Source organism: Spermophilus citellus, assembly GCF_964194105.1.
Source record: "Spermophilus citellus genome assembly, chromosome: 2".
NCBI classification, from domain to species: domain Eukaryota; kingdom Metazoa; phylum Chordata; class Mammalia; order Rodentia; family Sciuridae; genus Spermophilus; species Spermophilus citellus.
Window position 1 is genome coordinate 35,880,837 of NC_138183.1, and position 14,405 is coordinate 35,895,241.

At 44.8% G+C, this 14,405-nt stretch overlaps 1 protein-coding gene across 1 annotated transcript in view; it reads left to right on the forward strand.

Annotated features, from left to right (window-relative positions):
• Window positions 1-13,826, forward strand: part of FBXO10 (F-box protein 10) — a 63,973-nt gene extending 50,147 nt beyond the window's left edge. Inside the window, exons 8-11 of the mRNA XM_081279341.1 lie at window positions 180-449; window positions 1,988-2,301; window positions 4,204-4,385; window positions 11,992-13,826. Of these exons, the coding sequence (XP_081135467.1) occupies window positions 180-449; window positions 1,988-2,301; window positions 4,204-4,385; window positions 11,992-12,166 (941 nt within the window). The 3' untranslated portion in view covers window positions 12,167-13,826. The remainder of the gene's footprint in view (window positions 1-179; window positions 450-1,987; window positions 2,302-4,203; window positions 4,386-11,991) is intronic.
• Window positions 13,827-14,405: the final 579 nt, after the last annotated feature.

The following is a 14,405-nucleotide window of genomic DNA, read 5'->3' on the forward strand; positions in this document are numbered from 1 at the left end:
ACCCTGGCTTGAGATTGACCTGGTCATTATCCTCCCTCTTGTATGAAGGAGAAGCCAACAGCCTCGGGTGCTAAAGTGACTTATTCCAGGCTGCTGCCTTTCTGCGTCCCTTTTGGGGAGACACAGTGCTGGGTCACCCGTTGCTGGGTGTCAGTAACCAGCTCTTCTCCCTGTCCCAGCTAACAAGGGCTGTGGTGTGTGGATGATGTCATCCAGCCTGCCCCACGTCACCAGCAACCATGTGAGCTATAATGGCCTGTATGGAGTGGCAGTTTTTAGCCAGAAGGATGGCTCCAGTGAGTTCCCTGGAGGCCATGGGGCCCAAGAGAACTTCAGCGAGGACGGGGATGCCATCCTCTGGGAGACAGAGCTGGAGAAGGAGGACGATCCACTGCGGCGGCCCCTCACCATAGCCCTTGTGGAGTCCAACAGTATTAATCACAACGGAGGTGAGTGTGCCCCCAGCCCCAACTGCAGAACTCACTCTCTTAAGGACCCTCCGCAGACTGGTCCCAGTGTGACCTCATCAGCTACTTCTCTCTGCCACATTTTTACCTCCTACCCTACAAGCATCCCTCTTGCCTGAAATTCCTCCCATTCAGACATCCCAAGTCACCTTGAACTTCTGAACACTGTGAACACATCTGTCCATCCTCTCCTTCCTTGGAATTTTGCTCTCCTCCCATCCCCAATGACATGTTTATAGGGAAAGAATCACTGACGGGTGCCAGTGGGGAAGGACTCCATCCCTGGCTTTCATCTGGGAGTCATAGAGGACAAGGAGAGCAACAGCCAGCAAGCAGCCCCAGCCCACCTTTCTGGGAAATGAGTTCTGTCCCCTCTCACTCAGGGTTTCCTCCATGTGGTCATGCTGTCCGTCAAGACAGGCAAAGCCACATAATTCACAACTTATTTTTGCTCTTCTCAACCAAGCCAGGAGAACCTACAGGCAGATGCCCCTGAGAGGTTCAAACTCACAGGCTCACAGCTCAGCTGCTTCCATGGGTCCCAGTCATTGTTCCCCATACCCTCCCCACCCTGCCACCCCCGCTCTCTTTCTGCATCAGAGGGCAGATGTAATGCCACAGACTCCTCCCCACACCAGGTCTGGCACCATGCTCTCTGTCCCTGACAAGACAGGGGCTCTACTGCTGGCTCTGGGCTTTGTCCTACATGTATAAAGTGTCTCTGGGCATACCGTCCCCAAGCACCATTTTTCTTTTTTTTTTTTTCTTTTTTTTTTTTAAAGAGAGAGTGAGAGGAGAGAGAGAGAGAGAGAGAGAGAGAGAGAGAGAGAGAATTTTTAATATTTATTTTTTAGTTCTCGGCGGACACAACATCCTTGTTGGTATGTGGTGCTGAGGATCGAACCCGGGCCTCACGCATGGCAGGCGAGCGCGCCACCGCTTGAGCCACATCCCCAGCCCCCCAAGCACCATTTTTCCATTCCAAAATATCTAACACCTTTTTTAGACCCATATTACTTAGCTTGACAAATTTTTCTACTCAAAAATTATAGAATGTCCCTGATGAAGAAAATGTCCCAAAATAATAGAGAGGCAGATTCCAGTTCAGTATGAGAAAGAAAATGCCTTTCTAGCAGGTAGAGTTGTCTGGAGGTGGCATGGGCAGCCTTGAGGAGGTAGCGAGGTCCTTATCTCAGGAGGTACAAACAGTGGTAGGATGCTGTTGTAGGAGGCATTCAAGACTGGGTTGAGAGCTTAGGCTAAAGGACCAGGGACGCCAAAGAGTCTTCTCCTAGCCTGTGTCCCTGGTTGCCTTTCACGAGGGCTTGCTTCAGCAGGGAGAGTTTTTCTGATACTCCTGGGTTTCCTCCTGCTGTCTCTCCTCACTGAGAAGATGAGACCTGAGGCCAGCTCTGAGTCATTGCCTCTTCCCCATCTCTCTCCTGAGGCATCCAGTTCAGGGAAGGCTTTCTTGACGGGTATTGTTGGGGCTGACCTGCTTTCTCCCCCTCTGCCTGCAGCTTCAGGACTCTATGTCCAGAGCAGCGAGGCTCTACAAGTCATCACCAATGTGATCCACGCCAACGGGGACAGAGGTATCACTGTGGCCCAGAGCGGCCAACTCACCCGTGTGGCCAACAACAGCATTTCCTGTAACCGCCAGAGTGGGGTCAAGGTGGAGGCCCAGTGCAAGGTGGAACTTCGGGGCAATGGTATATATGACAACAGAGGCCATGGCATCATCACTAAGGGCGACAGCACTGTCGTCGTCGAAAATGACATCATTGGCAACCGGGGCAGTGGTCTGCAGTTGCTCCCCAGGTCTGACACTAAGGTGAGGAGATGCACATGTGTGTGTGTGATGTGTGGTGCCGACACAGGGCCCAGCCGTGGGACACAGGGCCAGCTCTGGCTCATGCTGTGCTCTGAGAAGCAGAACCACAAGCATTCAGCCCTGTAGGAACATCATCCTTCCTGTCCACACTGGGTCTGGGAGATGTGGTTGGGCCTTACACAGGAGCAGACATTGGAACAACAATTCACCTGCAAGAAGCCAGGAATGGCCACTCACGGTGGCACATGCCTGTAATCCCAGTTACAGGAGGCTGAGGCAAGAGGATTGCGAGTTCAAAGACAGCCTCAGCAAAAGTGAGGTGCTAGGCAACTCAGTGAGACCCTGTCTTTAAAAATATAGGTGGGGATGTGGCTCAGTGGTCGGGTGCCCCTGAGTTCAATTCCTGGACCCTTCCTGCCCTCCCCCAAAAAAGCCAGAAATGAACTGGGCAGAGTGACACACACCTGTAATCCCAGGAATTCAGGAGGCTGTGGTAAGAAGATCACAAGTTTGAGGCCAGCTTGGACAACTTAATGAGACCCTATCTCAAAATAAAAGGAGCCGAGTTGTCCCTCAAATCCTCAGTACCTAAAAAATAAAGAAAAGCCAGGAATGGGGATGTCATCTCCTGTACTCATAGAGTTGTAAGCTTCCTGAGGTATCAATGTATCTTCATGGTCTCCAGATTAAGATTGCCTTCCCTAACAGAATAATCTTGTACAGATCCTGTTATCCAGTAGGTACTTAATGAGGAGAGAAATCCTGCCTCCAGGCATTTGCATGCACTATTCTCTGTACTGAGAGTCCCTCTACCTTCTGTGCTACCTCAGCTGTGCACCTTAGATGTCGCCTTCTTCATGAAGACTCCCTGATTTCCCCAGGCCTTTGAAGGGCCCCTTTTCTGGACTTCTGTGGTACTTATGCCCACCCCTGCCTCACACAGCACTACCCACAGTGCTCCATATCTGTTCCTTTACCTGTTTGTCTCCCCACAAGTCTGTAAACTCTGAGCACTTTTATGCAAAGCAATGTGCTGAGTGCGAGGGTTTCCCTGTTGAGCTAAAGAAATGCAGTCCCTACCTTTGCAGAATTATAATCCCAAAGGTGGTTTTCAGTTCTGCAGCTCCATGAGTCGGTGACTTAAGCAAAGAGTAAAGAATTCCTGGGCTGGGAATGTGGCTCAAGCGGTAGTGCGCTCGCCTGGCATGTGCGGGGCGGTGGGTTCGATCCTCAGCACCACATAAAAAAATAAATAAAATAAAGATGTTGTGTCCACCGAAAACTAAAAAATAAATATATATATTTAAAAAAAAGGAATTCCTTGACTTTGCATCTGAGGTCTGTGGGAGTGATGGAAGGGAGGTGGGGTTCACTGTTGCCTCAGTTGGGTGGCCAGTGGCCCTGGCTTCTGGCACCAATATCCCCTGTTTCCAGGCCTTTGCACATTGTTCCCTCTTCCTGGATACCTGTCCTCTCCTCCACACTGACTATCACCGCCTCCAAGAAGCCTTCCCAGGTTCCCCCAGGCTGATCTCCATATCCTTTTCTGAGCTCCCGTGGATCTGTGCTGACCTACCTAGCATACTCAAACCCCTCAAGGGTTTGTTCTTTTGCAGTGTTAGGAATGGGGGTCTTCACTCATGATGGGCAAGTCCTTTACCACGGAGCTTCACCCCAGCCCTTTAAAAATATATATATTTTTTGAAACAGGTTCTCACTAAGTTACTCAGGATGTCCTGGAACTTGCAACCCTCTGTCTTAGCCTCCCGAGTAGCTGGGATTAGAAGCCTGCACCGCTATACCCAACTTTGTACCCCTTGGTTTTATAACTGATCATTCGCTTGCCTGGTTCCCCCCACTGTGAGTCTCTGAGGTGTGATAAGCTCTGGCTACTTCTCTCAGGTACTAAAGAACCGGATCCACTCATTCCGAGCCTACGGCATTGCAGTGCGGGGCCGCGCCAAGGCCCTGGTACAGGAGAACATCATCTTCCAGGGCAAGAGCAACAAGACCATCTTTCAGCAGATCTCAAATAACCGAGAATGCATCATGCAAAATAACAAGTTCCTGGTCTTAAAGAAAAAGTAAGTGCCTGGGGCTGCCTAAACTAGTCTTCCAGAACCATAGCAAAGTTGCTGGGGAAGCCAGACCAGGCCAGTAGTCATTGCTGCTGCCCTGCTCCCTGCATCCTGCCAGCTGTTGGCTCTGGTCAGGTAATGGCCTGTCTTCCAGCTTTGTGACAGGCCCAAGCTGAGGACTCACCCCCGACTTTTTTTTTTTTTTTATGTGTGTGTGTGTGGTATTGGTTATTTAGCCCAGGGACACTTTACCACTGAGCTACATCCCCAGCCTGTTGTGTTGTTTTATTTGTTGATTATTTTGAGACAGGGACTTGCTGAGTTGCTGAGGCTGGCCTCAAACTTGCAGTCCTCCTCCAAATTGCTGGGATTATAGGCATGCGCCACTGTGATTTTGCCCAGTGAGGGAAAAACTTTTTTTTTTTTTTAGTACTGGGGTTTGAACCCAGGGACACTTAACCACTTAACCACATCCTCAGCCCTATTTTTTATTTTATTTAGAGATAGGGCCTCACTGAGTTGCCAAAGCTGGCTTCGAACTTGTGATCCTCCTGCCTCAGCCTCCCAAGCCACTGGGATTACAGGCATGCACCACTGCGCCTGGCAGGAAAAGCTTTTTTAAGAGTTGGGAATGGGGCTGGGTGGGGTTGTGGCTCAGCAGTAGAATGCTCGCCCAGCACGTGCAAGACCCTGGGTTCGATCTTCTGTACCACATAAAAATAAATAAAATCAAGGTATTGTGTCCAACTGCAACTAAAAAAAAAAAAAAAAAAAAAAAGCAGTTGGATTTTAGAGGGAATGCCTTCAACTTTTGTCCATTGAGAATGATGCTAGCCTGAGGCTTAGCGTAGATAGCTTTTACAATGTCAAGGTAAGTTCCTGTTATCCCTAGTTTTTCTAATGTTTTGAACATAAAGGCATGCTGTACTTTGTCGAATGCTTTCTCTGCATCTATCGAGATGATCATATGGTTCTTATCTTTAAGTCTATTGATGTGGTGAATAACATTTATTGATTTTCGTATGTTGAACCATCCTTGCATCCCAGGGATGAATCCTACTTGATCATGGTGCACAATTTTTTTGATGTGTTTTTGTATTCGATTCGCCAGAATTTTATTGAGGATTTTTGCATCTAGGTTCATTAGAGATATTGGTCTGTAGTTTTCTTTCTTTGAGGTGTCTTTGTCTGGTTTCGGGATCAGGGTGATGTTGGCCTCATAGAATGAATTTGGAAGAGCTCCCTCTTTTTCTATTTCCTGAAATAACTTGAAAAGTATTGGTATTAATTCTTCTTTAAAGGTTTTGTAAAACTCTGCTGTATACCCATCCGGTCCTGGGCTTTTCTTGGATGGTAGTCTTTTGATGGCTTCTTCAATTTCATCCATTGATAGGTCTGTTCAGATTGTGTGTATCCTCCTGACTCAGTCTGGGCAAATCATATGACTTAAGAAATTTATCGATGTCTTCACTATCCTCTATTTTATTGGAATATAGGTTTTCAAAATAATTTCTAATTGTCTTCTGTATTTCTGTAGCATCTGTTGTGATATTGCCTTTTTCATCCCGTATGTTAGTAATTTGAGTTCTCTCTCTTCTTCTCTTTGTTAGCATGGCTAGAGGTCTGTCGATCTTATTTATTTTTTCGAAGAACCAACTTTTAGTTTTGTTAATTTTTTCAATAGTTTCTTTTGTTTCAATTTCATTAATTTCCGCTCTGATTTTAATTATTTCTTGCCTTCTGCTATATTTGCTGTTGTTTTGCTCCTCCTTTTCTAGGGCTTTGAGTTGGAGTGTGAGCTCATTTATTTGTTGGTTTCTTCTTTTTTTGAGGAGTGACCACCAGGCGATGAACTTTCCTCTTAAAACTGCTTTCATTGTGTCCCATAGATTCCGATATGTTGTGTCTGTATTTTCGTTTATCTCCAAGAATTTTTTGATTTCCTCCTTTATGTCTTCTGTAACCCATTGATCATTCAGTAGTATATTGTTCATTTTCCATGTGATGTAGGATTTTTCCTTCCTTCTTTTGTTATTGATTTCCAGTTTCATTCCATTATGATCAGATAGAATGCATGGTATTATCTCCACCCCTTTATATTTACTGAGGGTTGCCCTATGGCATAATATATGGTCTATTTTTGAGAAGGATCCATGTGCTGCTGAGAAGAAAGTATATCCATTTGATGATGGTTGATATATTCTATATAGGTCAGTTAAGTCTAGGTTATTGATTGTGGTATTGAGTTCTATAGTTTCTTTATTTAACTTTTGTTTGGAGGATCTGTCCAATGGTGAGAGAGGTGTGTTGAAGTCTCCCATAATTATTGTGTTGTGGTCTATTTGATTCTTGAATTTGAGGAGAATTTGTTTTATGTATGTCGCAGCACCATTATTTGGTGCGTAAATATTGATAATTGTTATGTCTTGTTGGTGAATGGTTCCTTTTAACAGTATATAATGACCTTCTTTATCCCTTTTGATTAACTTAGTCTTGAAGTCAATTTTATTCGATATGAGGATGGCCACCCCTGCTTGCTTGCGAGGAGCGTGTGCGTGGTATATTTTTTCCCATCCTTTCACCTTCAGCCTGTGTATGTCATTTCCAATCAGATGTGTCTCCTGGAGGCAGCATATTGTTGGATTTATTTTTTTAATCCATGATACCAGCCTATGTCGCTTTATTGGAGAGTTTAAGCCATTAACATTCAGAGTTACTATTGATATGTGGTTTGAACTTCCATCCATGTTTGATTGTTTATCCTTTTTAAAAAAAAAAAAAATTTAGTTTGTTTCTCCATGATTGTCTTTCCCCTTGCCCTCTGTCTTTACTGAGGCACTTCCCACTGATGGTTTTGGTTATTGTTTTTCATTTCTTCTTCTTGTAGTGTTTTGTTCAAAATGCTTTGCAATGCTGGTTTTCTGGCTGCAAATTCTTTTAACTTTTGTTTATCATGAAAGATTTTTATTTCGTTGTCATACCTAAAGCTTAATTTTGCTGGATACAGAATTCTTGGTTGGCATCCATTGTCTTTCAGTGTTTGAAATACATTGTTCCATGACCTTCTTGCTTTCAGTGTCTGTGATGAAAAATCCGTGGTTAACCGTATTGGTTTACCCCTAAATGTAATCTGTCTCCTTTCTCTTGTAGCTTTTAATATTTTCTCTTTGTTCTGTATATTGGATATCTTCATAACAATGTGTCTTGGCGTTGGTCTACTGTGATTTTGTGTGCTCGGTGTCCTGTATGCATCTTCAATTTGTATATCTGTTTCCTTTTTTATTTCTGGAAAGTTTTCTGTAATTATCTCATTCAGCAAGTTTCTCATTCCCTTGGTTTGAATCTCTGTGCCCTCCTCTATCCCGATGACTCGTAAGTTTGGTTTCTTTATGTTATCCCATAATTCTTGGAGGTTTTTCTCGTGATTTTTTACCAGCCTTTCTGAGTTGGCTAGACTCTTTTCAAGATGGTATATTTTGTCTTCATTATCTGACGTTCTGGCTTCTACCTGCTCCACTCTGTTAGTGATACTCTCAATTGAGTTTTTCATTTGGTTTATCGTTTCCTTCATTTCTAGAATTATTGTTTGATTATTTTTTATAACCTCTATCTCCTGATAACAAGACAGGGATGCCCTCTATCTCCACTTCTATTCAATATAGTTCTCGAAACACTGGCCAGAGCAATTAGACAGACGAAAGAAATTAAAGGCATAAAAATTGGAAAAGAAGAACTTAAATTATCACTATTTGCAGATGACATGATTCTATACCTAGAAGACCCAAAAGGGTCTACAAAAAAACTACTAGAACTAATAAATGAATTCAGCAAAGTGGCAGGATATAAAATCAACACGCATAAATCAAAGGCATTTCTGTATATCAGCGACAAAACTTCTGAAATGGAAATGAGGAAAAACACTCCATTCACAATATCCGCAAAAAAAATAAAATACTTGGGAATCAACCTAACAAAAGAGGTGAAAGACCTATACAATGAAAACTACAGAACCCTAAAGAGAGAAATAGAAGAGGATCTTAGAAGATGGAAAAATATACCTTGTTCATGGATAGGCAGAACTAACATCATCAAAATGGCAATATTACCAAAAGTTCTCTATAGGTTTAATGCAATGCCAATCAAAATACCAACGGCATTTCTTGTAGAAATAGATAAAGCAATCATGAAATTCATATGGAAAAATAAAAGACCCAGAATAGCAAAAGCAATTCTAAGCAGAAAGTGTGAATCAGGAGGTATAGCGATACCAGATTTCAAACTATATTACAGAGCAATAGTAATAAAAACAGCATGGTACTGGTACCAGAACAGGCTAGTGGACCAATGGTATAGAATAGAGGACACAGAGACTAATCCACAAAGTTACAACTATCTTATATTTGATAAAGGGGCTATAAGCATGCAATGGAGGAAGGATAGCATCTTCAACAAATGGTGTTGGGAAAACTGGAAATCCATATGCAACAAAATGAAACTGAATCCCTTTCTCTCGCCATGCACAAAAGTTAACTCAAAATGGATCAAGGAGCTTGATATCAAATCAGAAACTCTGCATCTGATAGAAGATAAAGTTGGCTCCGATCTACAGATTGTGGGGTCGGGCCCCAAATTCCTTAATAGGACACCCATAGCACAAGAGTTAACAACTAGAATCAACAAATGGGACTTAATTAAACTTAAAAGTTTTTTCTCAGCAAAAGAAACAATAAGAGAGGTAAATAGGGAGCCTACATCCTGGGAACAAATTTTTACGCCTCACACTTCAGATAGAGCCCTAATATCCAGAGTATACAAAGAACTCAAAAAATTAGACAATAAGATAACAAATAACCCAATCAACAAATGGGCCAAGGACCTGAACAGACACTTCTCAGAGGAGGATATACAATCAATCAACAAGTACATGAAAAAATGCTCTCCATCTCTAGCAGTCAGAGAAATGCAAATCAAAACCACCCTAAGATACCATCTCACTCCAGTAAGATTGGCAGCCACTATGAAGTCAAACAACAACAAGTGCTGGCGAGGATGTGGAGAAAAGGGTACACTTGTACATTGCTGGTGGGACTGCAAATTGGTGCGGCCAATTTGGAAAGCAGTTTGGAGATTCCTGGGAAAGCTGGGAATGGAACCACCATTTGACCCTGCTATTGCCCTTCTCGGACTATTCCCTGAAGACCTCAAAAAAGCATGCTACAGGGATACTGCCACATCAATGTTCATAGCAGCACAATTCACAATAGCTAGACTGTGGAACCAACCCAGATGCCCTTCAATAGATGAATGGATAAAAAAAATGTGGCATCTATACACAATGGAGTACTATGCAGCAATAAAAAATGACAAAATCATAGAATTTGCAGGGAAATGGTTGGTACTAGAGCAGATTATGCTTAGTGAAGCTAGCCAAACCCTAAAAAACAAATACCAAATGTCTTCTTTGATATAATGAGAGCAACTAAGAACAGAGCAGTGAGGAAGAGTAGGAAGAAAAAATTAACATTAAACAGAGACTTGAGATGGGAGGGAAAGGGAGAGAAAAGGGAAATTGCATGGAAATGAAGGGAGACCCTCATTGCTAAACAAAATTACACATAAGAGGTTGTGAGGGGAATGGGAAAATAAACAAAGAGAGAAATGAATTACAGTAGATGGGATAGAGAGAGAAGTTGGGAGGGGAGGGGAGGGGGGATAGTAGGGGATAGGAAAGGTAGCAGAATACAACAATTACTATTAGGGCATTATGTAAAATTGTGGATGTGTAACCGACGTGATTCTGCTATCTGCATTTGGGGTAAAATTGGGGGTTCATAACCCACTTCAATCTAATGTATGAAATATCATATGTCAAGAGCTTTGTAATGTTATGAACAACCAATAAAAAAAAAAAAAAAAAAAAAAAAAAAAAAGCAGTTGGGACCATGTGGGTTTTAAATCTCCATTCTGCCAATTACTCACTGTGTGACCTTGGGAAGGTCACCTAACATTTCTAGGCCTTAGTAAAATCTAGTTAATAATACCTGTTTTGTGGCACCAATTTAGGATAAAATAAAATCTTGTGACCTAGATGAACATCTGAGGTGTTATATAAATGCTAGTTGCTGCTGCTGCTGCTGTCCTTGTTTCAGTGCCTCTGGGTGTCACTACTGCCTCCCACTCATCAAGCCTCTTTGTCTCCTCTCCCCTAATACCAAATTTCAGGCAGTCACCAGGCCCCTTTTGATTCCACTTCTAAAGTGATCTTATATTTGGCATCTGAGGTCTCAGCACCTCACCATGAACTGTGGCCGGAGTTACCAGCACAGCTGCCTCACTTGTTTATGGAGGGCCTCTGTTCTGAGTGGTCAGCGTTTTGCTGTACGGTTGTATAAATAATGGTGATATCCAGGCCCAGTGGCGCATGCCTGTCATCCCAGCAGCTCGGGAGGCTGAGGCTGAAGGATCATGAGTTCAAAGCCAGCCTCGGCAACTTAATGAGACCCTAAGTGACTCGTAAGACCCTGTCTCAATGGGGCTGGAGATGTGGCTCAAGCGGTAGTGCGCTTGCCTGGCATGCGTGCGGCCCGGGTTCGATCCTCAGCACCACATATAAACAAAAATGTTGTGTCCGCCAAAAACTAAAAAATAAATATTAAAATTCTCTCTCTCTCTCTCTCTCTCTCTCTCTCTCTCTCTCTCTCTCCTCACACTCTCTCTCAAAAAAAAAAAGACCCTGTCTCAAAATTTTTAAAAAAATTAAAATAAATAAAAATAAGTAACAGTGATAGGCCAGGTGTGGTGGTGAAGGCCTATAACCTCAGCTACACCCCAGTCCAGAACATAGTCTTTTGACTCTGGTTCTTTCACTTGGCTTAGCTCATTCAAGGTCCATGGTGTTGCTTTGAGTGGCTTGTTCCTTGTTGCTGTTGAGTAACTTCCATGTATATATGTAGAAATTTGCTCATTCATTAGCTGAAAGGCAGGTAGTTGCTAGTTTTGGGTAGTTATGAATAAAACTTCTATAAATGTTCATGGTCACATAGCTGGGGGAAAGAGGATAGTGAAAGAGATCAAATGATCTCATTTCCAGATTCTTATTTAAATATGGAGAAATTGAGGTCTTCAGAGGGAACTTGCCCAAGGTTCCATGCAGAATTATAGAATTAGAGGCAGAGCAGGACTTAGAATGCAGGAGGTTTGTTCTTCCATGTCATGTCTCACCTCTCTGGGTTATCACTAACTCAGGAGATAAAACCTACATCCAGATTTTTTTGTTGTTGTTTGGGTTTTGTTTTTGTTTTTTTTGGTACCAGAGATTGAACCCAGGGGCACTTAGCAATTGAGCCACATCCCCAGCTCTTTTATTTTGTATTTTGAGACAGGGTCTCACTAAGTTGGTTAGGGCCTTGCTGAGTTGCTGAGGCTGGTTTTGAACTCATGATCCTCCTGCCTCAGCCTCCTGAGCCACTGGGATTACAGGCATGTGTCTGCCCCCAGCTGACCTACACCTGGATTGTAACATGGGGATCCAGTGATCTGGAGCCCAAGATGAGAATGTTCAGCAAGTGCCCAGACCTCCCAGAGTTCACTGGCTTTCCTTTTGTACTTCCAGGTCTGACACATGGCGCCTGGTGAACCCACCAGCACGGCCTCATCTGGAAAACTCTCTCAGGGGCCCCTCTGCAGCCCATAGTGGGCAGAAAGTGACAGCCATGGCAACCAGGATCACAGCCCGTGTGGAAGGGGGCTACCACAGCAACCGCAGCATCTTTTGCACCATCCTGTAAGGACAGACATCTGCCTCAGGCTCAGGCCCTTACAGGCGCTCAGAAGAGCTGGGGCAAAGGTCCTGGGCTGGAAGCAGTGCCTGAGAACACTCCACCCTTCCCTCCTCTTTCCCATCGTTCCCTGGAAAACCACAACCCAATCCTTCTGGGGACTAAGAACAAGGTACCTCCAGACCCCTTCAGCTCCACAAGCCTCAGCAGGAAGGAACTTGAAAATGCTTTTCAAGAAGGAACAGAAACGGAGGGTTTCCAGTCACCCCAGCACTTGTGGAGATTATGCAGAGTTGGGGAGACTCATACAGTTCATGAAGCTTTCGAGTCAGGATTCCTCTGAGTTATAGGGAACCTTGTTTTACACACACCAAATCCAGACTCTTCTCAGGGAAGAGATTTAATTCTGAGGGAGGGAAGTGATTCTGGTGGGAAGGAGACATCTGCTCCAGAATTGCCCCCTTTCCTGGACTTGCCATGCCCCTGGTCTCCCCCACAGCCTCCCAGCTGCCTCTTGAGGCTTCCTTATGAACAGTTCTCTTTGACTTGGACGTTGGCCCTATAGGGAGGAAGGGGCTTGGGATGGGAAGTCCCTCATGAAAGGCTGCCCTGGGGATGACAAAAGGACATACTACAAACAGGAGCCTGCGGGCAGGTGCTAGTTAGGCTGGGCAGTGCAGGGATGCAGGAAGTTCCACTGTCCTCAAGGAGCTCCCAAGCTCAGGAGGATGTTAGTCCAGTGCCTGCTGCAGGGTTCAGACCTCATGAGAGTGCACCCCCACCGCTGCCCTCCAGGCCCCAGCCTGTCCAGATCGGGGTGCTGGGCCCTGGATATGTCCACCTTCTCATGGGTGATCACCTTCCTTTACCAGCCTTGCCGTGTTCCCCACTCTGTGCCTTGGCTCCAGCGTTCCTCTTCCCAGCATGCCCTTCTCTGCCCTATCCATTCCTCAAGGTTTAGCTTAGACACTGCCATCTCCACATGCTCTCCCCTCACTCAGATGACAATGTTGTTCTGAGCCCCATTTGTCCCTCTGCTGTTCCCTCAGGGCACTGAGCACTTTTTGCCTTGTTTTAGAAATATCTGGGTCCATACCCTGTCCTACCCACTTGCCTGTGAACTCTAAAGGTTAGGCCACATCTGTATCCCAGGTCCCAGCCCAGAGCTAGGGTGGGGGTAGTGGCCTGAGTGAGGAGAGGAAGGCCAGCTCCCAAAGTGCTTTATTGGACTGTCCTGTGAATGTATGAGGGTTCCAAAGCCAGTGGGGCTGGGTCCCCACAGTTTGAGGGGGCTGTCCAGATGCAGGGCCAGCTCAACCTCAACTATCCCCTTCCACTCAGCCTCTCAAGCGGGGCCTTCACCAGCCTATTGGGGTCACTGTCCAGCACTTTCCCAGGCTGATTCTGTCAGGCCCCAGGTGCTGCTCTGGTGGGGTGGGGTGGGAAGGAAGTAGAGGGAGCCAGGAGAACTGGCTTCTCCGTGAAGACTTCAGACACAAAAGCGCTGGTCCCTCCCATCCCCAGCACTGTCCTTTGCACTTCTGTTTGGTGGCCCCAATGTGAGTCGTTGTACAAAATGCTGCCTTTGTTATTTTGTAAGAAATGACTTTTCTGTGAACCAAGAACTTGTGAAAATCTCAGTAACCAAATAAAGTTCTATATTTTAAAAGAGGCATATTAGAGGACGCTTTCTTTGGTTTGGACACTTGCTGGAGTTTCCAGAGGTCAGATAAAGGCCCAGGAGGGCCTGACCTTCCCAGAGGTGCCAGTACTTCCTCCACAGGAGACAAGATAATCTGGGGACCCACTTATCAGGGCAGCTTGTTGGAAGGACTGCCTTTCAGAGTTGCAGTGTCCTGTGTCACCATCAGGTTATTAATCCAGTCCAGCCTGTCCCCTAAGACTTTGTGAAGATAAGTTATAGGCCCTCCATGTAGATCACTTGATGGTCAGCAAAGAGTCCTCAGATGCACAAATACTTCTTCCCAACTTCAGTTACTCAGCCTCTTAAAATTTTTGCTATAGCTGGGTGCCATCACACACACTTGTAATCCCAGCAGCTTGGGAGGCTGAGGCAAGAATTCCAATCTTTAGTTCAAGGTCAGCCTCAGCAATTTAGCAAGGCTCTAAGCAACTCAGTGAGACCTGTCTCTAAATAAAATATAATAAAGGGCTGGAGACATGGCTCAGTGGTTAACTGTCCTGGGTTAAATCCCCTGGACAAAAAAAAATTTTTTTACCATATCTA